At 41.2% G+C, this 27835-nt stretch overlaps 1 protein-coding gene across 5 annotated transcripts in view; it reads left to right on the forward strand.

The window, feature by feature from the left end:
* CUNH11orf49 (chromosome unknown C11orf49 homolog) overlaps positions 1-27835 on the forward strand; it is a 144565-nt gene that overhangs the window by 100699 nt on the left and 16031 nt on the right. For all 5 annotated transcript variants that reach the window (XM_036220859.1, XM_036220856.1, XM_016146708.2 and 2 more), the window contains one exon: positions 14775-14859. In XM_036220859.1, the coding sequence (XP_036076752.1) occupies positions 14775-14859 (85 nt within the window). The remainder of the gene's footprint in view (positions 1-14774; positions 14860-27835) is intronic.

The raw sequence follows: 27835 nt of genomic DNA on the forward strand, positions 1-27835 counted from the left end.
TTTAGCCAAGCCCACCCCATCCACACCCCACTCTTTCCCTGTCTTTTATTGATGCCGTGTTGACTTTGTATGGTTCTGTTAGTTCAGTTTTCCTGAGCACCTGCAGCGAATTAGCCATTTCTGCTTGCTGCTAGGGATCACCCAGGCCTTTGATCTTTTTGATATCTGTACTTTTGGACATGTTGAAGGACTCTGTAACCCCACCAAAGTACATAAAAGGTGCTATAGTCTCTGTAGCCCAACCTTCCAGACCAGCATGGCTTAGAACCAGAAGATATTATTGTAAATACAGATGTGGATACAATCTATTAAATGTTTACTATGTACCGTATATGTTCTAAGCACTTAACATGACTATGCCATTTAGTCTTTACTTGTAGGCCTAAAGGGACATGCGTTATTTCTCTAACTGCATCCCTTATTCCTTTCCCTCTCGTTCTCTTAGCTCCAGCTACACTGGCTTCTATGCTCTTCCTCTTACCCAATAGGCACGCTCCTTCCTTAAGGCCTTTGCAGTGGCTGTGCTCTCTGCCGAGGGTGCTCTTCCCTCATATGTCTGCCTAGGTTACTTCTTAACCCCCTTCTATTCTTTGCTTAGATGTTACCTTCTCCGTGACTGTTAACTAGACTACTCTATAAAATTGTATCACCACTAGCACCTCACACTCCCTGTGCCACTTGCTCTATTCTATTTTTTTCCATTATTTGTATCATAATTTACTATGTAGTCTATTTTGTTTATTATTTATCATCTGTTTCTCCAATATAAGATAAGTTTCATGAGGGAAAGGTGCTTTTCTATTCCCTAATGTATCCGAAGTTCCTAAAAAGCAATATCTGGCACATAGTAGGTGCTCCATAATTGCTGGCACATGAATGAACTTTGCCTCTTCAAAACCCTGAGGTAGTTGTTTCTGGTTGCCTCATTTCAAAGATGATGGAATTGAAGCTCAAAGAATATAAGTAACTAACTTGCCCCAGATCATCCTTCTAATAAGTAGTGGAGCTGGGATCTGAACTCAGGATTGACTAATTCCAAAGAATGTGCTTTCAAGCTCTAGGTCAAAAGTCCTCAGATTTTAGTATGCATAAGAATCATCTGAGCTATTTGTTTAATTGCTGGTCCGTACACTGTGAAGCTAAGGATTCTGATTCCAAAGGCCTGGGATATAGACGATCCATGAATCATACTCGGAGATACATTGGGATATACTACATTGTCTTTAAGGCTTGGGATCTCCATAGGGAGTCATAGAGATGAAGTCCATTGAACATTTTTGAGTACCTGCTATATTACTGGGTCCTTTCCTGTGGCATATAAAAGCAAGGGAGATAGAATACTTACTCTCAAGACATGGTCTGTTGGTGGTAATGGGGCAAACAGATACACATATCATAATTAGACTATCAGTAAATCATGGAATACTTAAAATAACATTCTTTGGATTCAGGTAGACCCATGATTTCAGAGCCTGAATGTGCTACCCAGTAGTTATGACACTGGACAAATGACTTAACCTCCCTGTGTCTACAGGTAATATGAGAACAATGTTTATCCCATGGGACTAAGTGAAGTAATGGGTGTACAGCACTCAGGAAAGTAGCTTACAAACATAACTAACGCCAGGAGGCTATATATAAGAAGTGATAAATAAATGGCTTAGAGACAGTAAATATAGAAAAACTCAGAAGAAGAGTTTTAAAGTCTTACAGCCTACTATTTTAAAGTTTGAGTACCAATTTTTTTGTTTTTAATATGAACTACATGGAAATCTTTTCAAAATATACTTAAATGTAATACTCTTCCCTGCATTAAGTATAATTTAACTTATCGTGGCATCTAAGTATCAGCTTTATAAACAAATTATTTTATTGTGCTGGAAAACACTGTTGTCTTCAGAACTTATCGAAGTGTACCCTAAATGCATCTAGATTGTATTTTAACTTTTTTTCCTACTTCTCTGTTTCTGTCATACTGTTAATGCCTAATTCCTCACTGCTATTCTGGCACCTGCCTTTTATAGTTCCTTTTTTCTCTCCCAGTTTACTTTGTCTAATCTGTATTGAGCTTAAAAACTAGATGGCCAAGCTTATTAAAACTCTATCATCAGAGCTTATCTTCAAAGCCTGTATTTAACCTCATAAGCTTTAGTGTGTGAACTTTGTGACATCAGTTTTGCCCACTTAGAGACTTATTAGCATCTAGATGTTTGAGATCGCCTATTAGTTAAGTTTCGAATACATTAAGTATTACTGTGTAGGGTACACACACCTGGAGAAAACATTTTCATTGTTCTCAGCATTAGAAGTTAGTCCATTTTGTAACTCCACAACTTAGAAAAGCCTTGAGAATCACAGAGTCGTAGATCTGGCCTCTTGTTCTCAAGTATGTATTTGATTGTTATCTTCATTTTACAGATGGAGAAACTAACACCTAAAGAGGAAGTAGCTTGCTCAGGTGAGCTAGTCTGGCCATACCAAGACTGGGTTTCAAGTCTCCTAAGGTTTTCCTTCTGCTCAGCCACACTGTTCCCAAGAGGAAAAAAATCATCTCAGTCTGTAGAGAGGAAGGAAAACCATCAATAAATATGATGAGAGATGAGAAAAATGAAATCTTATTATATTGTAACTAATCAGTTTTAGCCCTGACTTTGATAAGGGGTTTTCCTCCCCACCCCTGCTGTCATTTGAAGGGATGTATAACCTCGCTGTGCCCCCAGTAACCCTGGACTGTGAGCATATAAAGGCAGGACCAAGGGGCATTATAATAAGATCCAGAAGCATATAAAGGACTATAAAATATGGTTATCAGCATTGTACCCTCTTTTCATTATGGACAAAACAAGGTGATAGAGCTACTGAGAAAGAGGGACATGGAAATATTCTGAAGGAAGGTGCAGAGTTGACAATTTCTCTGGTGGCTGGCTGGCTGGCTTTCCTTCTTTCTTTCTTTGGCAGCTTTATTGAGATAAAATTTTCATGCCATAAATCTGGGTAGCTTTTTATGAAATAAATTTTATTCTTCTGACGGCAAGAAAATACTAATTTCCCATAATCCCCAAACCCAGAATTAACCACCATTATTAACACTTCGATGTAACCCATTCTTTTTTTCTATGTAAATTTATATATATGTTAAAAAGCAAAGAACGGATTATGTTTTACATATTTATATATATATATTTTTTGCTCTTTCCCTTTAATATCATGATGTCATCTAGTTCCTTTTCATCTTGAACTCATTTCGGCAGATGAATTAAATCTTTATTGTAAATGCTTCCAGAGAGAAACTCTACAGTCAGGGGTTGAAAATTCAGATGCCTGCAGCAGCCAAACAGGTGATGTAAGAAAGAATCACAGGTGTTATTCAGTGGGATGCAGCAGGGTCTGTAGCAAACTAACAAGGGCATCTTCTGCCTCAGCTCCACCTGATTGTAGCCCTGCAGGAATGCTGGCCCAGCACTGCCAGGTCTTCTGATTTTTTTTTTTCTTTTAAAAAAGAGATATCTGAAATATAGATTGTATTGTGGGAAATGTCTTGATTTTTTAAATATTTTAGTTCAAAAATTTAAAAATAAAGTTCAAGCGAAACAACACCCGTGTCTCAGACAGCGAGTGCTTGAAGCTTCACAAGCATTATCTCACTTAATCGTCACAGCATTCTTGCTCCTTTAGCAATAATTTACTGAGAACCAACAAGGAACAAAAGAGTCAGAATCTTTGCCTTCTTGGAGCTTACATTCTAAGACAGTTTAAAAATATACAGTAGATCATATAGTGATAAATACTATGAGAAAAATGAAGCAGGAAAATGAGACAGGGAGTAGGGCAAGAGTTGCTGTTTTACATACTAAGGCCAGGGTTGGCCTTAGTGGTATTTGAGCAGAGACCTGAAAGAGGTAAGAACTATGCAGGTATCTAGAGGCAGAGCGGCCAACAGGTATAATAGCCCAAGACAGAGCAGGCTTGTCATGTTCAAGAATCAGCAAAACCGGTGTGGCTGGAATGGTCAGAGCAAGGGGCAAATAGAAGGAAATGTAGTTAGCAAGGGCCCCCATTGTGTAGAGTCTGAGAAGGAAGAAGTATTATCCCATTTTACAGATGAGAAAACTAGGCTCAAAGAATTTTGCCCATGCCGCATAGCTAGGAGATAACAGAGGCATTTTGAACCCTGTCTTAATTCCAAATCTTATGTTCTTAACTACTGTGCGTGCTACACGATAAAGCAACAACGTGGGTTTCCTAGAATTCCCACTCTCCTAGCAAGTTAAGTGCTACCTGGATTCAAATTATGTCCTACCTTGGGTTTATGCTACTGCCTCAACCACAGAGAATTACAGTGAAGAATCCCAGAATGTTGGACCCAAATAGAACCCTGAGGATTATTGAGACAAAAAAGTTTGCACGTTTTTACACCCACCCCCTAGTTTGCACATTTTTTAATAGTTTCGAATTGTTGTGCTCTTATTAAGACCCTGTGATGTCTTCCCACTTCTCATTCTTTTGTTTGTTTTCCTAATTTTTAAAAGTGGTTATACAGAAATGTGACAAAAATTAAACAGTCAATAGGGTATACAATCTTATATACTTTAAAATAAATTTAACTTAGTCTAGTCAACCGTGACCGTTCATATGTGAGGCATGACGGAGGAAAAAACTGAGGCAGGAAGAGTTAGTGTCCAGTCGAAGGCCACCGATCAGTGGGGAAAACAGGTACCTTATCCAGACTCCAATGAGTAAGACCAGACTTTGTCTTTTAGGACACTTGTGCATAAAAGAAATTGGGTGGGTTCATCCACTGTTGCCACTGGGGTGTTTTCATCTTTTTCCTTTCTTTTTGTAGGCCTGCCAGTCCCACTGAAAGATAAGGATCGGGGTTCAGAAAGCCTAACCATTGTGTCATTTCCCAGGACGGAGAGCCACTGTCATTTGGTTCACATTTTTATTAAAATAAGATGAGTGATTCACTCACATTACAGGCAGAGAGTCTTTTACCAGGAAAACCATACTTTGAAAAACAAAGCTGATGGCTTTAAGGAACAGTAACTGCTAACATCAATTTCCTTTCCCATCCAGTCCCAGAACAGTCAGACACTCTTCAGTCTCTAGCTGCCTCTTTCTCTTACCCACACTTATACATATAATTATAGCCATGGTACATTATATATGCCCACAAACGACAGAAAACAGCACGAAAGACAAAGGTGGATTCATCTGGAGGGATATATGTATTTATCTATATCCAATTCTCTTTCCGGTTCCTGCTGTTTTTGTTTCCTAAGTCTGTTTTTTTTTAGTTGATGGGTAGCCATAAATCCATCACCATTGGTGCAAGTTAGTGGATTCTGACGAGAGAACAGGCTGTGGTCTTTATAAATACGCCTACATGCTGGCAACAGCCTTTCCCTACTCATACAATCATCAAGAACCAGGGAACTTTAGATTGGTTTTTTATTTTTAGTCTGTCTTGGTTCCACTCACCCTCAGTGAGTAACTCCATTATATTTATTTAGAAAAGAAGGAAAATGCATTTTAAGCAAATCAAATGCATAATCTGTTCCACTTCTTATTTATTCTATGGCTACTCTGGACAGCGGAAACCCCAGAGAAATAATAACTTTTTTTGGTTTTTGTTTTCTGTGGCTTGCTTTCTCAGACAAGTCCTCATCAGACAGTTTTGCTGATAGCTTATAGAATTTGATTCCAACTACTGGCCTATTTTAAATTGGAAAGGAAAAAATCAGAAATATTTTTTATGTACATTACACTTTTCTCTTGCTAATCTGTGTCTCATCCTATTAAATTCAGATACAGGCTTATAATGGTTTGAAATGTTTGTTTTTTTGTTATCTCTTCCCTATTTTCTTATAGAGATTAACAGCAAGTCACCTAACCTTGAAAGGGTTTGTCAGTTTGTTTTGGGGAGAGCAAGGAAGCTGGAAGCCAGTTAGACTACATCTAACCCAAGAACGAGCCTAGGAGAAGGATGATTGCAATGGAATAGCTGGTGGCAGATTTAAATAATAATAATAATAATAATAATAACAGTTGCAGCTAACATTTACTGCATTCTCATTATGGAATTTACTATGCTAGGTGTTTTTCATCCATAGAAAAAATAAAAGTGGGCTGAGTTCCCAGGGCCCAAGGGGTCATATGTTAAAAAAGAAAAGGACATAGGGACCCTGGAGTGAGAAGGCTTGATTTGATCTTGGCTCTACCATTTACTTGGTGATTATTTTCATTGCTGAGGCTCATTTTGTCTACAAAAATAGAAATAATACCATTGCCTTCTCCCTGCCCCCCGAAGTTCTTGCAGAGATCAGAAGTTGATAATGCATATGAAAATGCTTTGCATAATTCTATAGTCTCTACCAACATGACTCATCAGCACATTTAATAGTGAGATGATAGAGGATCGGCAGTACGTTGATTATCAAGAAAAGTATTGTGCACCTGCTTGAAGGCAGGAAGTCTGTTATTCACTCATCAATGAAGAACAAAGGCAAGATAAAATAATTATGAGATAAGGAATAAGATTGTTTCAGCCACCCACTGGCTAGAGCTGGACACTTTCCATGAATTCTGCCGTCTGTTATGCAGGCGCCACCCCACCTGTGTGCCGCCAGTGAAGGAGAGTGGGAACGGGAGCAGGTACTGCCTGGCGAACACCTCCCCTGTGCCACATACTACCACTTCCCATTTACTTTCTCTTTTTTAATCATTTCTTTTAATCCTCTCAAAAGCCTCATGATTAATAACGGTATTACCACTATTCATATTATCATTATTCACTCTTATTTCTAATTGGCTTGCTCAATGTCACATGACTAGCTAGCTGAAGAACCAAGATTTGGATCCTGTTGGCTGACTCGGGAGCTTTTATTCTTAACCTAGCATTACAGAAGACTCACTTAGGAGTTAGACCAGGTTTTTTTTTTTTTTTTTTTTTTAACTGTCCTCTACAGAACCCTAAATTTTGAAAGCAGTGCCTTAGGCCTTCTGTCCCCTCAACCTCATTCCTCATACCTTTAGCCTGGGTGATGGCTAATGAGGAGAAAGTTGGGTAAGAAAGACTGTTTTTATCTGTTTTATACACTGAGGGTCCTTATGAGATTTCCATTGGGGGGGGGGGCGGGGAAGGAAGCATATCCATTTAAAATTTTTTTCAACCTTCACTTACCACAACTTCCTTATTTTATGGGTGAGAAAATGGAGGCCTAGGAAAGTTGTGTCCAGAACAATGTGGTTAGTTCTCTAAAGAAAACACACAAAGTTTTTTTTTCACTGTATCATGGTGCGTCTTTGTGGTAAAACAGAATATTCTCCCCCTAAAACAACATGAAAGCCCTCATTCTGGCCATAAAACCTGTATAAGGAAATTTAAAATACCGCCTCTCTTTCAAAGGTTGAGTAAGGTATTCCAGATATACTGCCACTGAGAGAGTAGACTTTTCCTTTCTCCTTCAGTTACCATGAGGAAGTACTGAGTTTATTTTCCACCTTAGCTCTTGCGCCTGTTGAACCATTTCTCTTCAATTAAGAATGAGAGTGGGTCACAGGAGTTCGCAACAGCACCTGCATCTTCCTGGATGAGAATTACACCTCAACCCTGAGGTCCCTGTTTCAAAGGGCACACCCTGATCTTTTATTTCCAAACAAAAACGTGAAGTAGCAACACCTGGTAGAACTGGTCCAGTTGATCTCTGGATTAAAATGAATGGTGGCGCAAATGCTAGGCTTGAAATAACTTTCCTGGACCCTTTGGAAGCTTATGGTGCCAAGATCCTGCTCCACATTTTGATATCCAAAGCTGCCTTCCATTTCCTCAATAAATGGTCAGGTGACCATGCCCATGCCAGAGTAACCGGCTCTGGTGCTATTAGAGAAATGCCTTCTTTTCTCCAGGCACCAGTGTCTCCTTCCATGTGCTACCCTGGGCATGCGCAAGCCCGTTGTGTTTTGTGCCATCAGCTGTCTAAGACAGTGATCTCCCCCTAAACCAAGCACTGCTTTGGTCCTCCAGCTCTCGACAGCTCCATCGTGATGGACAGGCGATAGGGCAACAGCCCAGGGTCTGACATAGGGAGGTTTTTATCAAACCAGGCCTCCGGTTCAGTCCCACAGTGGCATCTAGGGATGGCCACGGTTATCCTGAAAATCTGATCGGGTTGCCACGATGTGTCATACATAATCCCAGGGGAAGAATTTCAGACCCTGATTAGAAATGCTCACATTTCTTCAAATCTTTATACAAAATAAACATTTCCTAGGTATTTGCTTCTAAAATTTGCCATGAAATTGTTACTATGTTTGCTTTAATACTTTGCCTAGAATATATATACTGGTCAAATAGAAAGTTACTTGATATTGGGCTTAGTCATAATAAAATATAAGACTAAAGAGTCTGGCCTTCTGCCCCTATTTGAACATACTAATCATGCTCTGGGGAGTAATGAGTTGGCAAAAGATAGTATTAATAATAGCCCAAGTGCTTTACTCCACAGGTGTCACTGGAAGCCATTGCTTCTCATTCTTTTCGTAAAATCATTTCCCTTTCCGTAAACTAATTATCGTTTCCCTCCATTTATAACATAAAACAACAATACTGCCTAATAAGATAAAATTTAAGAACACGGCCTGCTCGTCTTCTCGGGCTATGCTTGACAGGAGCATGGCCCTAGGATGTTAGAGTCTTCCTGTGATTTGTGGTACCAAGTGCTACATGGGGACTGAAGCTGTCGGATGTCTTGCCTCCCCCCTCTCCCTGCCCACACTCTCCATCACTCCCTACCCCTTCCTTACAGAGTAGCATGAGGACTATTTACTCAGCTGTGGATGGTACCAAAGCCTCAGTGCCCTGGGAATTGGAAGGAGTGGTATGGTCATGCCCTGAAGGGGTGGTATGGTCGTGCCCTGAACTGTCCACGTCCTTCCGAGCATCTCTTGGCAGAGCAGCCTGGCCGAGGGTGAGTGTCATTTAGAATGAGCCTTCACAACCCCTGCATAAAAGAACATAAAAACAATTGCAACTGAAAATTGGAGAGTCCACTCATGGGCTGTGGTGTTTTCTGGCCTTTGTGGTAGCTCCTACTGAGATCATGCAGCCAACCAACTAGAAGTTGTTCAGTCCTCTGGGATTCCCCGTGGCTTGGTAGCATTTTATCGTCTCCAGCTCTTGTCCCACCACTAGCTTACCCAGCTATCAACACACAAATGAATTGAGAGTGAACACCATTACATACTCCTTACTTTTGGAGCTAAAACCCCTTGATTAAGGCTTTGAGGAAGACTTTCTCTGAGTAAGGGACAAAGAGATGGCCCTAGTTCCTTCTATCTGGCACTTCTCCATTGATTTCCTTTAATGACACCACTTCGACCCTGGAAAAGGTATCATTTCTCAGGAGAAACAGACATCTGAGTCTGCAATCACATACCTGCAGTTTTGACCAAATGTAGACACAGTGGTCTGCAAGGAGTTTGTAGAGATGAAGCTGCCCCCACAGCGCTTCAGAGGCAGGAATTTTCACAGCAAAAAGGCAAACCAGATATAGGAAAGACAAGAGAACATCTTCATGCTTCTTTTCCAAGAAAAAAAATGAGAACAAGTTAGCCCTGAATATATTGGGCATTAATAATTTCCAACTACATTAATTTTCTTAGCCAAAATAACCTCATCTATAACTCTCTGGGTTTAGAGTAAAGATAACCAACAGAAGAATATTTTGAGTTGGGGTATGCTTATCTTAAAAACTACAGTATTCATGCTAGAGTTGTAACGGTGGTAGACTGAATTACTGGGAAGTAAACCCAGTGAACTAGGGCCATCTCTTTGTCCCTTCCTCTGATTTTCAAGATAAAATTGATATTACATTCCTATGAAAATAAACATTTAAGCTGATCGAATTGAGCTCTCGAGGAGAAGGTGCTAGGAGTCAGCGAGCCCATTAAATGTAATACACCTGCTGTGATTTATCGTGTTTCCTAAAAGTTCTGGGACCTACCAAACAGGACATTTTCCTTGTCAGCACTTTATAGCTCCTCGCATCCCCCCACACCCCGCTAACTTGGTGGGCGTGCCCCTTGTGCCTAGAGAGTCCCCATCTCTGTGTTCATACAGTGACCAGAACTTTGTCCCTCCAAACTTTCATCTGAGTCACTGTGCAATTTATGTTTTCATTCATTCATTCCTTCAACAGATATTTAATACTAGGTGCCAGGAATTGTGCTCAGGGCTTTAGTTAAGTCCAAAGATTCCTCAATTTCAAGACTTCAAATTTTAATCAGTTAATAATTATAAAACAATACTGCCACTTTTTGAACACTTTGCTAATTTTTCAGAAAAGTGCCTTAGATATAAATCACCTCATTTGACTTTTACAACGATCCCATTAGGTGGGTACTGCAGTTGTTCACACTTTTAAGATGAGAAACCAAGGTTCAGAAAAGTTGTATAACTTGTCCAAGGCATACTAGGTGTGAAGTAGTGGAGCCAGGTTGCCTGATTGCAAAGCCTGGGCTCTGAACTAGTGCGACTGCCCTGCCCAGCTACTCTGCCCTGTTTAATGTGGAGCGTATCCGTATGTTTCACTTAGCTATTAAGTCTGTCAATCACCTGACATGAACAACCCTGTCTTCAGAATTCAAGGCCTCCACTAACCAACTGGACTCCGCTTACAGGACCTTTGGAGCTAGGCACGCTTAGGTCTGAATCTCCTTCCTCCCTCCTCTCATTAGTTGTTTCTTGAGAAAGTAATTAACCTTAAAGAAACCTGACCTTATTTCTAAAACAATAATAGCAAATACCAACAGAGCACTTATGACAGGCCATGGTTCTAAGTACATCACATTAATTCAAAACAACTGTATGATGTTGGTACTATCATTATCACCATTTTATAGATGGGAAAACCAAGACACTAAGAGTTTAAAGGTCAGGTAATTTGAAGTCAGTGGCAAAGCTCAGATTTGGACCCAGGCAGGCTCTCTGAAGTCCATGCTATTAGCCACAATACTACACTGGAGATGATAGAATCAAGAGTGTAAAACCCTCTGGTCCAGAGCCAAGCAGAGTCGATGGGACAATAACAAGGTTTAGAGTAAGAAAGTTTAACAGCTTTGACCACCCACAAAAAGAGAAACACCAATTTGAGGAGAGTATTCTGATTTTGATCTTAATGTCTTTTGCCTTTGAACTTTCAGGACTTGCTGGCTGTAGCTTTCCTAATTGTGGGGATTCCTTCAGAGAAGGCATCTGTTGGTACACACTACTTAGCTTCCCTGCACCTGCCAAGGTGCAGAGTGGCTGGCAAGTGGGCAGGGATGAGAAATGGTGGAGCGGCCACCAGCACAGGTGTACTCACCCTCCGCCCTCCCATTGCCTCCAGCCCAGCACTGGCTCTGGTGCTGGAGCTGCAGTCTTCCCTGTTGAGAGTAATTAGAACCTTGCAGACTCCATTTCTCACATGCAAAAATTCTCAAGTCATTTGAATTGTCTCCTTGATCCAGTTCACCTGGAGCTGTTTGGTTTCTGTAGTTTGTTTGGAGGGGAAGAAGGCTCTTAAGCCTTCACACATTATGGTTGATAAGATTAAGGTGCTGAAAATGTTAGTTGGGTAAACTTTGGAGCCAGACACCTGAGTTTGAATTCCACTTCTCCATCCTAAGCATGTACCATCTGAGTTTGTGTCTGTGGAATGAGGATAATAATGAAGATTACATGAGCTGACACTTGTGGACCCGTGGGAGAACAGTGCCTGGCCCACAGTAAGTGCTCAGTAAATGTTAGCTGCTAGTATTATTACTGAGCCCATCCAGCCCTCAGTCCTCGTTCTTTCCCTCCCAGCCTGGAGTCTTGCTCTGGAAAGTCGGGTCCCCTTTCCGTCCCCCAGGCTCTGGACCCTTCTTTCCTCACTCACCAGATTATTTCATCCCTCTAAGCCTTGTCTGTGAAGTGAGACTGGGAATAGTGGAGTCTACTTCATGAGGTAGTTGTGAGAGTTGAGTGAGCTAATTCAAGGCCTGAGTATAGAGCTCAGTGACTGCTCGGTCTAGTTACTGTTGCTCCTGAACAATCACCTGACATGGGACGCCTGGAAGGGCCTTTGAGATCTTGGAGAGTTCTGAGAGCCCAGGGACCCAAAGTAGACAGGAGCATTTTGAATTAATGCCTGAGTGTGCACCACTGGGAACTAGGTGGACTGACAGCTTGTTCAAGCTGTAATGCTGCGCCTGGAACCAAGGAGGCACATGGTGATATCAAATGAGTGAACACTGCAGAAGAGTATCAAAAACAGGTTTGGCTCAGACAGCCTGACAGAATTTTCAGGGCAGAACACTTCAAGGCATTTAAGCATTTAAATTCAGCAAGAAACACCTTCCTCTCCTCTCCTCTCCTGTCTTTGCTCCAAGGATTTAAAAACAAAAACCAAATAACTCCCATTGTTTGGTGTTACTATGTTCTAGACATTCTGCTAAGAATGTCATCTCTTTTCATCATGACTTCAACTCTGATAAGTAAGTGTCATCATTTCCATTTTACAGACAAGACACTAAGAGAGAGAGATTGAGCAATTTTCCCAAGGTTACATACCTGGTAAATTGCAGAGGCAAGATTTGAACCCTGGTTTGTGGGACAGGAAGGAGACAGCTCCCATTTGCTCATCATTGTTCTGATTTTGGAACAAGTCTTACCCCTCACCATTCTCCTAAATACTCACTGTACAACCAAGAAATGTCTCCAAGTGACAAATCATCTGGCCTTAATGTTATCTAACCACTATATTAATAGAAGTAGAACCACTGCCTTCCACAGTTAAGGTGGTAAAAGTTATTCATTTGTCTGATTTTCATTCATCTCTTTATCAGACTATAGTCTTTACATTTAGGAAAGTAAAGTTTTAGAAGTGGTGAATAGGACATATTCTGTTTTCCTCATGCATTTAATATTTCTGAGAACTTGTTGCGACATTAGAGAAATACAGAATGATTTTTTGTACATCATTCTTCTCTTTGGGAATATTGAAGTACATGAGTTATCAAGAACCTAAAGGGAGCTGAGGGGCATTGTCTTTCTTGGCTACATATGGGGGTTTCGCAGCGCGCGCGCTCTCTCTCTCTCTCTCTCTCTCAGCTTCTCGCTTTCCTTCACCCTGTTTATCTTCCCAAGGACATTTTATAGGTAATTATGGGGATAGATGTGAATTCCTACAAAACACTTTGACTCCCCTCCCCAAGAATGGTATCAAATAAGCCCACCAAAGTTTAGCCTAGAAAAGCACTGATGATTCAAAGGTAGAACTTTCCTTTATTTACTTCCTGCCAGAAATCACTCCTCTTTCTATATAGGGCGTTCTGGAGTGAGATTAAAGTTGGAACACATTAGATTCAGTGGCTTTTCTCCCTTCCCTTTGTCTTTCCTGTTCCTCACCCCAAATTGTGAGACCACGAGTGACTATCACTCCTTCCCTTGAAGAGTAAAACCTCCTAGCAAGCTGTGCCCGAGGTCAGGGAAGTGAGGAGAGGAAAGTGCACACCCTATTGTGGCCAAGTCCAAGGCCACAAAAGCCATCTTGATCCTTTGACCTACATTGACGCTGATTCTGTTCCTTGGTGTCCTTGACTTTGGCAATGTGGTTAGTTTAACTCTCTGCCCCCACCTTGAATTGAGCTTTGATGACAAAGTAGTAGGAACCCAGGCCTGTCTCTGAGGATTTGGGGTTTTTATCTTGGAAAAGCATCAACCAAACTAGCAGGGGCAGGAGATCTGGATTCCTGTGGCTTGGGCTAACTTAGGTCCAAAGAAACCAAGTGCCTATGATCATCATCTTCATTCCTCAAATGTGGCCATGGCCTTTGGATTCCCTTCTCTCGCTCGTTCTCCCAGTTAGGATGGCTTCCAGGTTGCTTGCTCTTGCTTTGTCATTAGCCTGTCCTTCCATATTTGAAATGCTTTGGTATGTTGAATACTTGGGCATCACTGCTTCTTGACTGATCAAAAAATCTTTTGGAATAGTACGTGCAGTACCCAAACATTTCAACATCAATGTATTTCCTCTCCCTTTGGATTCTATAAACCTCCCTGAGAGTTATCTCCTGGGTTTTCTGCTGGGCCATAGAGCCTCATCCTGGCTCAGCTCTCCCAAAGCACTGCTTCTTTGTATCAGGAATCATTTGGTTGCCTTTATTGTATACCTTGGACCTCTGACTTGGCTTCCTATAATACGATGACCAGATTTATATTCAGGCATCAAAAAGAAGCCAGCCTGAGCGATATTGGATGACAGAGTAATAAGGCCTGTGGGTTGCTATATTGTATTCTTCTCCATACATTGCAGGACTGTGATTGCCTTAGTACTGCTTCCAGACAATCTGTGGATGGTCTTTGGGCAGGTTGTGGTAAATGTTACCATGCCAGAGAATTTCAGCAGATTTAACCAGCTTCGAAATGACTCATTCTTGCAGATTTTTATATGCAAGGAAAACCAAACTAAGTACCCCTTTTGTTTCCTCTTCTCACCCCACCATTTTTCAAAACCAGTGAAGCTCCTTTGGCCAAAATGTTGCAGGTGGTGCCTCCCACCCAGGAAAAGCTTTGTATAAATAGATCTTAAAATCTCACCCCTAAAGGTCAGTAGCTAGCACACCCTTAACTCTCTTACCTTTAAAAGAGCAGCTCCACTGAGACTAGATCTGAAACCCATGAAATGACCAAAAAGAAAGTAGTGAATTCACACGCCAGAGACCTAATGTGTTTCTCTCCATTTCCACTTCAGATTTGCTGACCATGAAAGAATATCACTGTTTGCTGCAATTACTGTGCCCGGATTTCCCACTGGAGCTTACTCAGAAAGCAGCCAGGTACGTCTCCTGAGCTCTTGAAACCAACTCAGCCCTGTGTGAGACAGGGCTTCTTAGAGAAACCTGAAATATATACAGATAAACAAACAAACCATTAGGGAAGAATAAAACCATTAGGAAAGAAACTGGCATTTGGAGAGATGTCTATTTGGGATTTGCACAAAGACATAGCAAGGGAAGCCAAACGATCCTTTGTGGTTTCTGCAGGGAGCCCTTAGGGTCTGCAGATAGAATTTGGGGGTGGCAATATGAAGAGGAATGCGCACACATGCACGCTTGCACACACACGCACACACACGCATGAAAACCCCTAGAGGATATTCTGAGAAAAGAAGAGGCAAGAGTTGGCAGCAACTTGTGATGAAGAGGGTTAAGGCTGGAGACTGGAAAGGCATGAAGGTGATAATACCCAACTGAGGTGGAATAAATTGAGTTATTTATGCTAACAGAAGGTTTTCAAGATTATTCGAGGACCAGGAATAGTTAGAACCCCCTAATTACTGCGTTTGGTTTCACCGTCATTCACATTTTATAACCAAATGAGGTTGTTGTACTATGTATGCCTCGGTTAACTTTTACTTATTTAACACAGAACCTGAGCTAAGGTGGCAAATGGAAGTGTGGCAAAAAATCTTGTTTTTTGAAAAATGCCACATAACAGAGGATTTGGAGGGAAATACTCTTTATAGGCATATCTCGTTTTATCGTGCTTCGCTTTCTTGCTTGTTGCAGATAATTGCTTTTTTACAAACTGAAGATTTGTAGCAACCCTGTGTTGAGCAAGTCTATATGCCATTTTTTCTGACAGCATTTGCTCACTTCGTTTCTTTGTGTCACATTCCAGTTAATTCTCATAATATTTCAAATTCTTTCATGATTGTTATACTTGTTATGGTGATCCGTGACCAGTGATCTGGGATGTTACTATCGTAATTGTTTTGGGACACTACAAACTGCCCGTGTAAGACAGCTTAATAAATGTGTGTGTTCTGACTGCTCTACCTATTGGTCATTCCCCCATCTCTCTCCCTCTCCTGTGGTCTCCCTATTCCTGAGACACAACAGTATTGAAATTAGGCCAATTAATAACCCTACAATGGCATCTAAGTACGCACATGAAAGAAAGAGCAGCACGCCTCTTGCTTTAAATCAAAAGCTAGAGATGATTAAGCTTAATGAGGAAGGCATGTTGAAAGCTGAGATAGGCTGAAAGCTAGGCCTCCTGCATCAAACAGCCAGGCTGTGAACGCAAAGGAAAAGTTCTTGAAGGAAATTAAAAGTGATACTCTCCAGCGAATGTAATAATGATGAGAAAGGAAAACAGCCTTATTGCTGATATAAAGAAAGTTTTAGTAGTCTTGATAGAAGATCAAGTCAGCTACAAAATTCCCTTAAGCCAAAACCTAATCCAGAGCTAGGCCCTACCTCTCTTCAAGTCTATGAAGGCTTAGAGAGGTGAAAAAGCTGCTGGTTCATAAGGTTTAAGGAAAGAAGCTGTCCTTGTAACATAAAAGTGCAAGGTGAAGTAGCAAATGCTGACATAGAAGCTGCAGCCAAGTTATCCAGAAAATCTAGCTTAGATAATTAATGAAGGTGGCTGCACTAAACAACAGTTTCAATGTGGACGAAACAGCCTTTTATTGGAAGAAGATGCCATCTGGGACTTTCGCAGCTAGAGAAGAGAACTCAATGCCTGGTTTCAAAGGACAGGCTGCCCCTCCTGTTAGGGGCTAACGCAACTGGTGGCTTTAAGTTGAAGCCAATGCTCATTTACCATTCTAAAAATCCCGGGGCTCTTAAGAATTATTCTAAAGTTGGTTTTTCTGTGCTCTATAAATGGAACAACAAAACCTGGATGACAGCACATCTTTTAACAATATGGTTTGCTAAATATTTTAAGCCCACTGTTGAAACCTACTGCTCAGAAAAAAAGATTTCTTTCAAATTATTACTGCTCATTGACAATGCACCGGGTCACCCAAGAGCTCTAATGGAGATGTGCAACAAGATTTATGTTATTTTCATGCCTGCTAACACAACATCCATTCTGCAGTTCATAGATCAAGGAGTAATTTCAACTTTCAAGTCTTATCATTTAAGAAATACATTTCATAAGGCTATAGCTACCATACATAGTGATTCCTCTGATGGGTCTGGGTAATGTAAAATGAAAACCTTCTAGAAAGGATTCACCATTCTAGATGCCATTAAGAACATTCATGATTCATGCGAAGAGGTCAAAGTATCAACATTAATGAGTTTGGAAGAAGTTGATTGCAACCCTCATGGATGACTTTGAGGAGTTCAAGACTTCAGTGAAGGAAGTAACTGCAGATGTGATGAAAGTAGCAAGAAAACTAGAATTAGAAGTGGAGCCTGAAGATGTGACTGAATTGCTGCGGTCTCATGGTAAAACTTTAACAGATGGGGAGTTGCTTCTTAAGCAAAGAAAGTAGTTTCTTGAGATGGAATCTACTCCTGGCAAAGATGCCGTGAAGATTGTTGAAATGACAACAAAGGATTTAGAATATTGCATAAATTTAGTTGATAAAGCAACAGTAGGGCTTGAGAGAATTGATCCCAGTTTTGAAAAAAGTTCTGGTGTAGATAAAATGCTAGCAAATAGCACTGCATTCTACAGAGAAATTGTTCGTGAAAAGAAGAGTCAGTCGATGCCGCAAACTTCATTGTTGTCTCATTTTAAGAAATTGCCCCAGCCGTCCGGCCTTCAGCAAACGCCACCCTGACCAGTCAGCAGCCATCAGCTTCAAGGCCAGACCTTCCACCAGCAAGATTATGACTTGCTGAAGGCTCAGATGATGGTTAGCGTTTTTTATCAATAAAGTATTTTTAAGTTAAGATATGTACAATGTTTTTTAGCCATAAGGCTGTTGCACACTTATCAGACTACAGTATAACGTAAACATAAATTTTATATGCATTGGGAAACCAAATAATTTGTGCGACTTGCTTATCACAATATTTGCTTTATTGCGGTGGAACTGAACCTGCAGTATCCCCAAGGAATGCCTGTATTACAGCATACATGCCGTTATATATTTGTCCAAACTCAGAATGTATAATAACAAGAGTGAACCGTAATGTAAACTATGAACTTTGGGTGATGATGTGTCAGTGTAGGTTCATTGATTGTAACAAATGTACCACTGTGTTAGAGACTGTCGATAATAGGGGAGGCTGTGCATGTGTGGGAGCAAGGGGTATATAGGAAACCTCTGTACCTTCCCCTCAGTTTCACTGTGAACCTAAAACTGCTCTAAAAAAGTAAAGTTTTAATAATAATTTTTTAAAATGCCCAGATACCCTAAATTATAAGGAATGAATATACTTTTATTATTTCATTTAAATTCACTTACTGTAATTATCTAACTTAATCCTTATAAAAACTATTACTTCCCATTTTGCTGAAGAGGATAATGCTGTATTTCAGTTTTTTAAAAAAGGAAACTGAGGCTCAAAGGGGTTATGTTGCCTGAACTTATTGATAGCTCATAAATAGCAGAGGCATGACTTAAAGCCAGGCTCTCCTGAACCCAGAGACTTTGCTCTCAATCTCCTTACACACCTGCCTCCCTATGTCATGACATCATTTCTACTTGCTGGTTTGACCCATTGAAACCAAAGCTGCATGGGCCACACTGCACCAAGAATCACCTCACTCCCGAAATGAGCCAGCCACTCCTGCCAGCAACAGACAGCAGCTTCACACTGGGGCAGCTGTTTTGCAATTCACAGTTTGTGAACTAATTTTGCTGATCATGTGCAAAACCTGTTTAGTGATCACACACCCAAAATTTTATAGGATTTTCCCCCCCCCTAATTGTTCAGTGGATACTTACCTTTCCAGTGACAACTGGCGCCTGGTAAAAGCTGCTGTTCAGGTATTATAATTTTAATTTATCTGCTATCCAAAGGAAATTTAGATTTTTTTCCTTTAGCTGAAAAAAAATGTTGGAAATTATCTCTTGTAATTTAAAAGCAGCCAAGTGGAGTTAGCATCATATTTCTAGTGATAGTTTCTCTTTGGGGTCAGATCATTTTAAGGAAGATTCAGCCCCCCATTTTTTTTTTTTTTTTTGCAAGGGAGACTCAATGTACTTAAAGACTGGACAAAATAAAAAATCAGCTACAATTTCTATATAGCCGAATAATAAAAATCGTCAATGGTCTCTAACTAAAAAATTCCTTAAGAATTATTAGAGAAAAGGAACCACGAGTGTGAGTCTGTGTACTCCATGAGGGCAGTCTTGTTTGCTGCTGGGTCACTGTCACTTAGCACAGTACCTAAATACACGCTAGACACTCCATAAATGTCTCCACAGTGAATGAATGTGTGAATCAGTACTCCTTGTCTGGCAGTTTGCATGGTGCTAATAGTCCCTGGTTCTAAATAACTCTTAAGGACAAAAGTCAGAAACTATCCTATGTTCATTTGTTCATTTATATATTCATCAAATACTCCTTTTTAACAACTTTTTGGGATATCATATAACTCACCTATTTAAAGGATAAAATTCAATGGCTTTTAATATATTTATAGAGTATATTCACATCAATCACCACAATAAATTTTAGAACATTTTAATTAATCCAGAAATAAATCCTGCACCCCTTAGCCATTACTCCCTGACACCTTCATTCTCTCCACCCCTAGGTGACCAATAACTTACTTTCTGTCTCTATAAATTTGCCTGTTCTAGAAATTTAAAATAAATGGAATCATGTAATATGTGGTCCTTTGCGACTGCTTTCTTTCACTTAGCATGTTTTCAGGGTTCTTCTGTGTTGTAGCCTATGTCGGTACTACATTTCATCAAATATTTCTTGAGTACAAATTTTGTGCCAGGAGCTGTTGTGCACACTGAGAATACAGTGGTAAGTTATAGTTCCTGCCCCTTAAAGAGCTTGACATTTGGTTTAGAAGAGGCTCGCTTGGGTACCAGTCACTGCCTGCCACTACTTTGTGACATGTCACCATGGTTTCTGTCACTCCAGAATAGCCACTGTCTTCCTATCCCATTCCTGAAATGTAGGGGACAAGTTTAGGAGGGTGAACCTTCTGTATGATTTTGAACCCCCAGCAGCCACAGCTTTACATTCGCCCCGCCCATCTCCCAGACCCTTCCAAACAATCTGATACGTGTAAACGCAAGATTAGAGTAGAAGTAATAGGGTCCTCTGAAATCCACAGGTTCTTACAGTTCTTGGTATGAAGGGGCTTCTGGAGTGATTCCCCTAGCTGTGGCCAGCAGCTTAACCCCTCCCTCACCAAGAGGCCTGTTGTTTGATAGAAATTTCAGACCTTTCGATTTGAGGAGGAGGCATGGTAACGAGTTCAATCAATGGCAGTGTGAGGGAGTTGTGGGAAAACAAGTATAAACAATAGAAGGGCCTAGGGTAATGCTCAGGATACTGGCTGTAAAATTAGAGATGAATTCAGAACTAGGGGGAAGTTTGTTTTCTCCCCGTGTATGACCATCAGATGTCAACCCCACCTCCCCAACGCCATTCTTTCCTCGCCCCACTCCAGCTGGTGTGTGTGTAGAAAGACGGTCTATATCCCAGAAAGTGCACTGATTGTGTACGCTATTCTCATTTTGTCCAGGATCCCAACCTCCCCACACATGAGCCCAGGCTTCTGACCAGAATGGCAAATGGAGATGCTTAGTCCTTTAAGGCAGTCACTATTGCCGGAAGAGGCACTGCCCTCTCCCCTCTCACTGCTGGGCTCCCTTTACTCAGGGCTCTGAGGTCTGGAGACAGACCGCAGAAAGAGGCTCCAGAGTGTGATGATGTGTGCGTAAAAGAATGTAATCCACAAGCAACTGTCCTCCAAAGCCTGTTCAGGGGCATGGCATTTCTGCATGCGCCTGACTTATGTGCTGCAAGCACCGTTGCCAGGCTCTGGGGCAGCAGGTGTGAGCTGCAAACACAGGAAAGGAAAGAACAAACTCCATGGCAGTGCCCAGCCAGAGCTCCTCCCCACGTCCCACGGTCCTGCAGCAGTGGGCGTCATTAAGTAATTTTATCCCCAGATGATCACCAAAGCATCTCTGTCTCCATCCCTCATGGACTGGGAGGCTTTCTTGGTGCTTCAGACCATGCGTTTAGAGCCAGACTTATTTTTTCTTGTTGTTTTTATTATCATCTTTTTTTTTATTGAAGTATAATTGACATAGAACATTATATTAGTTTAAGGTATTCAACATCAGTTTTGTATATATTTACAAAAGGATCAGCACAGTAAGTCCAGTTAATATCTGTCACCATAAACAATTATAAAATTGTTTTATGATGAGAACTTTTAAGATCTACTGTCTTAGCAACTTTCAAATATGCAGTACAGTGTTATTAACCATAGTCACCATGCTGTACAATATATTCCCAGGATTTATTTATTTTATAGCTGGAAGTTTGTACCTTTTGAACCCCTTCACCCATTTCACCTACCCACCCCCAACTCCCTCACCAACCGCGAATCTGTTTTCTGTGTAAGCTTTGGTTTTGTTTTTTCTGTTGTTTTTTTAGAGTTTACAGTAAGTGAGATCATACCGTATTTGTCTTTCTCTGTCTGACTTATTTTGCTTAGCATAATGCTCTCGAGCTCCATCCATGTTGTCACAAATGGCAAGATTTCATTCATTATTTATGGATAAATAATATTTCATTGTGTGTGTAATATATAATATATATGTACATTAATCATGTTTTATACATTCATCTATCATGGATACTTAGGTTGATTCCATTCCTTGGCTTTTATAAATAATGCAGCAGTGAAGATGGGGGTGCATGTATCCTTCTGAGTTAGTGTTTTCATTTTCTTCAAATAAATACACAGAAGTGGAATTGCTTCTGGATCATATGGTAGTTCTAGTTTTCATTTTTTGAGGAACCACTTCCATAATGGCTGTAAGAGCCAAACTTCTTGAGTTCAAATCTTGGTTTATGATTTATTAGCTTTTGCCCTAGGGAAAGTTATTTAATTTCTCTGAGCCTCAGTTTCCTCATTTGTAAAAGGGGACTAGTAAGAGTTGAAATAATTGAAGAAGTATGTAATGTGCTTAAAATAATGCCTGGCACAAAGTAAACTTTCAACATTAGAAGTAACAGTATTCACCATGACCTATAAAAGCACAGGTGTCATAGGGTTAGAAAGACCTGTGTGTACATGCCACCTGGATGACCTTGAGGATCTCAGCTTCACCAAGCCCTGTTTCCCTATCTGTAAAATGACGATAATAATAACATTTAACTCAAAGGGTGGTTGTAAGATTTGAACAAAAAAAAATATATACATGTAAATTGCTTAGCATGTTGTAGACAGTAAATAATTTCTTGCTATTAAAATAATGTTGGCATTATTATTATAAGATTTTTTTTTTTAAATAAATAAGTTTCTGGATTTTCTGCGGTAGTACTTACTGGCCTTTTTCCACTTCACGACACTGACACTCAGAAAATAATATATAACAAAAAGTAGAGTCAAGACAAGACTGCCTGTGATTAGCCTGCAGGCTCTGGCCTCCTCCCAGCTGGGCCAAGGGGACCATCACACCTGTAACCCATTCAAGGCCCAAGTGACACAGGACTGGGAAGCTCTATTCCAAGGGTGACCATTTAAAACAGTGCATCAGAATCACCTGCAGGGTTTATTAAACCACAGACTTAACTCATTTCTCCCTCACCGAAGGCCTGATTCCCTAGTTAGTAATATGTTTCATAGGAAAAGCTCCTTTATTATGGTTATATGCTGAATATGCTTCAAAAGCACATAAAGTCCTAAAGAATGTAATTTTAGACATAGCAACTCACCCCCGTTGAAGAGAGTCACTTTTTAGCTGGTCTCTGTTTCATGAAGCCAGGATAGCCTAAGGGTGAAGGACTCGGGTCCCAGAGCCAGAGACCCCTGGATTCAAATTCCAGTTCCTTCACTTACTGGCTTGTGACACTGAGCAACTTCTCTGAGCCTCTCAGTTCCTTCATCTGTAAAATGGAAATAATAATAGCGCCTGGCTCATAGAGTTGTTTTGGGGATTTAATGAGATAATGCATGTAAAATACCTGTCACAGAGCCCTCAAAAATATTGCCTATTTTTAAAAATTATAATTAGTGAATGGAGAGTGTGTTTCATTCCAATATTCATTTTTCAGACATTTACTGCGCATTTCCTATCAAACAGATCTCATGCCATTCGCTGCGGGTACAGCTGTATGCTTTCTTGGTTATGCCTCTCCCCAGCAATATCTTCCTGCATAGAAATCCTCCCTGGATCTGACTTTGCCATCGAACAGTATTGCTGTGGCCTGAAAAGGTCTTTCTCCAAAACAGACTGTCCTTTCCCTTCTCATGCTTCCATTCACCAAATATTTATTGCGTGCCTGTTACGTACCAGGCATTGTGCTTGTGGAGGAGCTAGGACAGCAAGCAAAAGAAACGGTATTCTAGCCCTCGAGGAACTTACAGCCTGATAGAGCAGCAGACATTATTAAATGACGTGCTATAGGAACATATAAAGGGAGACCCAGGCTAACCCAGGGAATCATGAAAGCCTTTTCCATGAGGAAGAGATATTGAATTGGGGACCTGAAGGATTAGTAATAGATGAACTTGCCCTCTCAGCTATCAAGACTTATCACAAAGTCATCATAAGTAAGGTAGTATGTTACTAGAGTAAGGATAGACAAGTAGATCATACTATACAGGCCTGTATGATCTGTGCATTTATAAAAACTTGATTTATAAAAAGGTTGCATTACAGAGCAGTGGGAAAAGGGACGATTCAATAAGTAGTGGTAGGGCAATTGTTCATATAGGATAAAATAGATCCCTACTTCATACCATATTCAGAAGTCAGTTTCACGTAGATTATAGACCTAAGTGTGAAATGCAAAGCTATAATACTCTTAAAAGAGAATGGAGAAAAATATTTTTATGGCTACAAGGTAGTTAAAGAGTTCTTAAATAATATACAAAAAAAAAAAAAAAAAACCCAGTGGACAATATTGATAAACTTGACCACAAGCAAAATAGCATTCATTTATTTAAATCATTGTTTCATTGATTCATTGTTTCATTTATTTATTCATTCATTGAGAGTGCCTGTTATGTGCCAGGCACTCTTCCAGATGCTGAGGACAGAGCAGTGCACAAAACAAAATCCTTGTCCTCGTGGAGCTGACATTCTAGAGAGAGGAGAAATATCAACTAGGAATCAAGAATTCCCTGATGGCAAATTGAACCCTGGCCACAGCAGTCAAAATGCTGAACCAGAAACCACTGGACTACCAAGCAATTAAGAATTTAAATTTTTATTCAACAAAAAATACCATAAACAAAGTTGAAAGACAAGCTAGAGACTAGAAGAGGACATTTGTCATGTAAATAACAACAGATTAGTCTGCAGAAGTTTGTAGTCTCAAGATTTTTTTTACAAATAACTCCCACAAATCAATAAGAAAATTATAACCTCAGTAGAAAAATAATCCAAAGGTATGAACAGGTAATACACAGAAGAGAAAACTCTAATAGCTAAGATACATAGGCATATTTATGCACAAACTCGCTAGTAATCATAGAAATGCTAATTAAAGTTGAGATGCTACCTCACACCCATAAAATTAGCAAAAACTTAGAAGTCTGACAATACAAATATTGGCAAGGATGTAGAACAGTTTGAATTCTCATAAGCTGCTGGTGGGAGTATAAATTGGTGTAATCACTTTGAAACAATGGGGGCAAATCTTAAAAAGTTCAAGTGTAGCTGGTTGTAAGGAAACGTGCAGCACTGCTTGTAATAGGTGCCGTCGGAACAATCTGTGTGTCCCCTGCGGTAGAAAGGATAGAGTGTGGTACCTCTGTAGAGTGGAATTCTATACAGTATCTAAAATGAATACAGGGACATACATATGCATCAACATTGATAAATCTCAAAATATCAAGTTATGGAATGATACCTAGAGTTTGAAAACAAGCAAAAAAAAAGCTATATAATGTTTGAAGAATATAGCCATTTGTGTGAGTTAATATAATATAAAAATATGCAGAAGGATGCTAAGCCACCACGTTTCAGAAAATGAATGTGAAAGCCCCAAGTTTCAGTGGTGGTCTCTGAGGAAGAGGGTAGAGGAATGGGATGAGGGAGGGGTACACAGGTGGCTTGAATGATGTATATAATATTTTACAAAGCTTTTAAAAATTGAAACAAGAATGGCAAAAGGTTAAGGTTTGATAAAGTTAGCTGGTAGGTACACAGGTGTTTGTTACGTTATTCTCTGTCATTTTCTAATTTAAATATTTCTCCTCAAACAAAAAAGATGAGAGGATTTAGGTAGAGAGTGGTGAGAGGGGAAAGCAAACTAGGGAAAGTAAACAGCCTGGAGGGAGACAGGCCATCACCAATGATGATCTAGAGGAACTTCGATAAACCAGTGGGCCTGGAGTTTGAGGAGTTTGGGGCCATGCGTTGGATTTGGGTACAGGCATACCTCAGAGACATTATGCGTTCCGTTCCAGACTACCACAATGAAGCGAGTATTGATTGCATTGCATTAAAGCGAATAGTAATCTTTTTGCTAGTGGCGGATCTTGCCTACAATTTTCTCAAGTTTCTCAACCTCTCTGAATCTTTATGTTCTCAGAAAAGGTATTCACTGAGCTTACTCACAGGATTAGTGTGAGAGGAAAACGAAATGACCGATGTATAGTGCTGACAGAGGAAGCCCCTGATGAACAGCAGCTGTCGTTGTCACCCACACTCTCTGGAGCCAGCTTCTTAGGCACTACAGGGCAGGCGGAGCGTGGGGTACCCTGGAGATGGGGGCTGGCGCCAGGGCACAGCAGTGCCTGGAGACCCCCCATGGCTTTGACGGCCTGGACTTGTGGCAGTTTGTGCAGCATGACGATGCCTCCAACCTAGTCCAGAAGAGGGGCGGCCCTAACCAGGAGTCCTGGGAAGCCTTGACAACAGTCTTTCTCCTCCAACCTGGACAAGGTAACCAGAGTGTGAGTCATTCTCACTCATGGCCTGACATTAAAACAGACTATGAGCCCAAACAGACTTGGAGACCCAGTTCAGCTACACCCATGAAGGAGACTGGGCATGTGACTTCCCAAAAGACATGCAGTCATGGAAGGTAGCTCTTCTTTCGGGCTCTGGCTGAGCCCTGGCCTCTCCCAAAAGTGGACGCGAAACAAGATAGCTTCCGCCTCTGCCTGCTGGGTGCTGGCAGCATCTACTTCCTCTGAGACTGATTTTATATATATACACACACACATCTATATTTTTTCTTTTTGGCTATTTTGAGCTCTCCCAGCATCTTAAACCAGCTAGAATACACTTATTGATCGCAATGAACACTTATTTTGGTACTTATTATACACTAATACATCATCATGTCAACTCTTTACAAGAATTCTGTGAAAAAGGAACTGTGATTATCTCTTCTTTACGGATAAGGAAACTGAGGCCCAGAGAGAAAAGGTAGCTTGGCTAGTGAGAAATGGAGCTGGGATCTAATCCCAGGGCTGCGAAACCCAGAACTGTAGGAAAACGGGCACAGCTCGTGCCACTAGACCAGGGGCAGATAGGAAATTGGCAAGTCAGTAGGTTCAGACTGGAAGCTGTTGCTTCCCTGGCACCCACCAAACTCCCAGCCAGCCAGCGCATCCAGCTGTTGGAGGTCAGCAAGGGAGGGATAGAACGCCAGCCCCTCGGGATTAGCACAGACCCTGCCAAGTGCTGTTTTTCCATTCCAGTCGCCTGCGCTAGACTCCACCCTTCACATGGTTCTGCTCAGAGCCAGCCTGAACTGGAGTGCCTTCGCCTCTCCCCCGGAGTCCCTCTGTCTGGCCCAGAGGCGCGGCCTGCAAGGATCCTTCCACAACCCAAGAGGTTTGTACAGACTCTTGTTGGCAGCAGCTCCCAGTTGGCTGCACTTCAAAGCGGGGATGGCCTGGCTCCTCCAGGTGTCAGAAGCAGCTGGCACGTTAGCAGAAGGCCTCTGGCAGGAAGGGGTGTTGAGCCAGCTGCCATCAACTGGAAAACAGCACATACGCACATATGGGTGACTTCGTCTCCAAGCGCTTCCTCCTTGAGGCCTCCGGGGGTGGTGACAAGTTTGAGTTCAGGGGGAAGGAGCTATCTGCAGGATGTAGGGGCTGCAACCTAGAGTTGTCTGTCACCAAAGGCAAAGGTAGACCTGTAAGCCTCCTGCCTGCCTTCTCCCACAGTTCTGCCGAGATTCCAGCGCCAGGTGCCAGAACTCTCATGGCTCAGAGCATGCGTGTGGAGATGACAGTGTGGCGCCTGATGCCGCTAAAAGCACTTTTGTATGAGTCTTTCAGACTTTTCTGCCATCACAGTCCTCCGAACAGCAAACGTTTCCCCCACCAGAACCAGCACGACCAGGAGATGCTGTTCTGTCCGCACTTGGGACAACACTGTCAGCTGGAAGAAGCTGCTTTGGGGAAGTACAAGCCTTCAGGCTTCCGACTGAATTTCTGCAGCAACGAAAAAGCTCGCTCCTTCACCAGGCAGCCACTATCTCAGAGCTGAGCAGCTTGAAAAAGTCTTGTACTCCAGATCCTTGTGACATCTCTCTCGGAGGCAGGCCTTCAAAAGTCGGGTCTCAGCCCTCATTTCCTCCTTAGTCTTCTCTTCTAAGCCGAAGGGTCTAAATGCGGTCACTTGTTGCATATCCTGGTCTGAAGACTCTCTGCCACTCTGACCCCTCATTCTATGCCTCTGGTTTATTCCTCTTAAATGAACTGCCCAGAGCTGAAGTAGTATCCAGAGGTCACCCGGCCAGGGGAATGGAAAGAGTATTGTGGCTTCTCTTATTCATTTATTCAGGCTTCTCCTCATTCAACAAATATGTACTGAGTGACTGCTATGTGCCCTGCACTATGCTGGACCCTGGAGTCGAATAACAAGCAGAGAGACAGAGGTATCAC

Source organism: Rousettus aegyptiacus, unplaced genomic scaffold (assembly GCF_014176215.1).
Source record: "Rousettus aegyptiacus isolate mRouAeg1 unplaced genomic scaffold, mRouAeg1.p scaffold_m13_p_5, whole genome shotgun sequence".
NCBI classification, from domain to species: domain Eukaryota; kingdom Metazoa; phylum Chordata; class Mammalia; order Chiroptera; family Pteropodidae; genus Rousettus; species Rousettus aegyptiacus.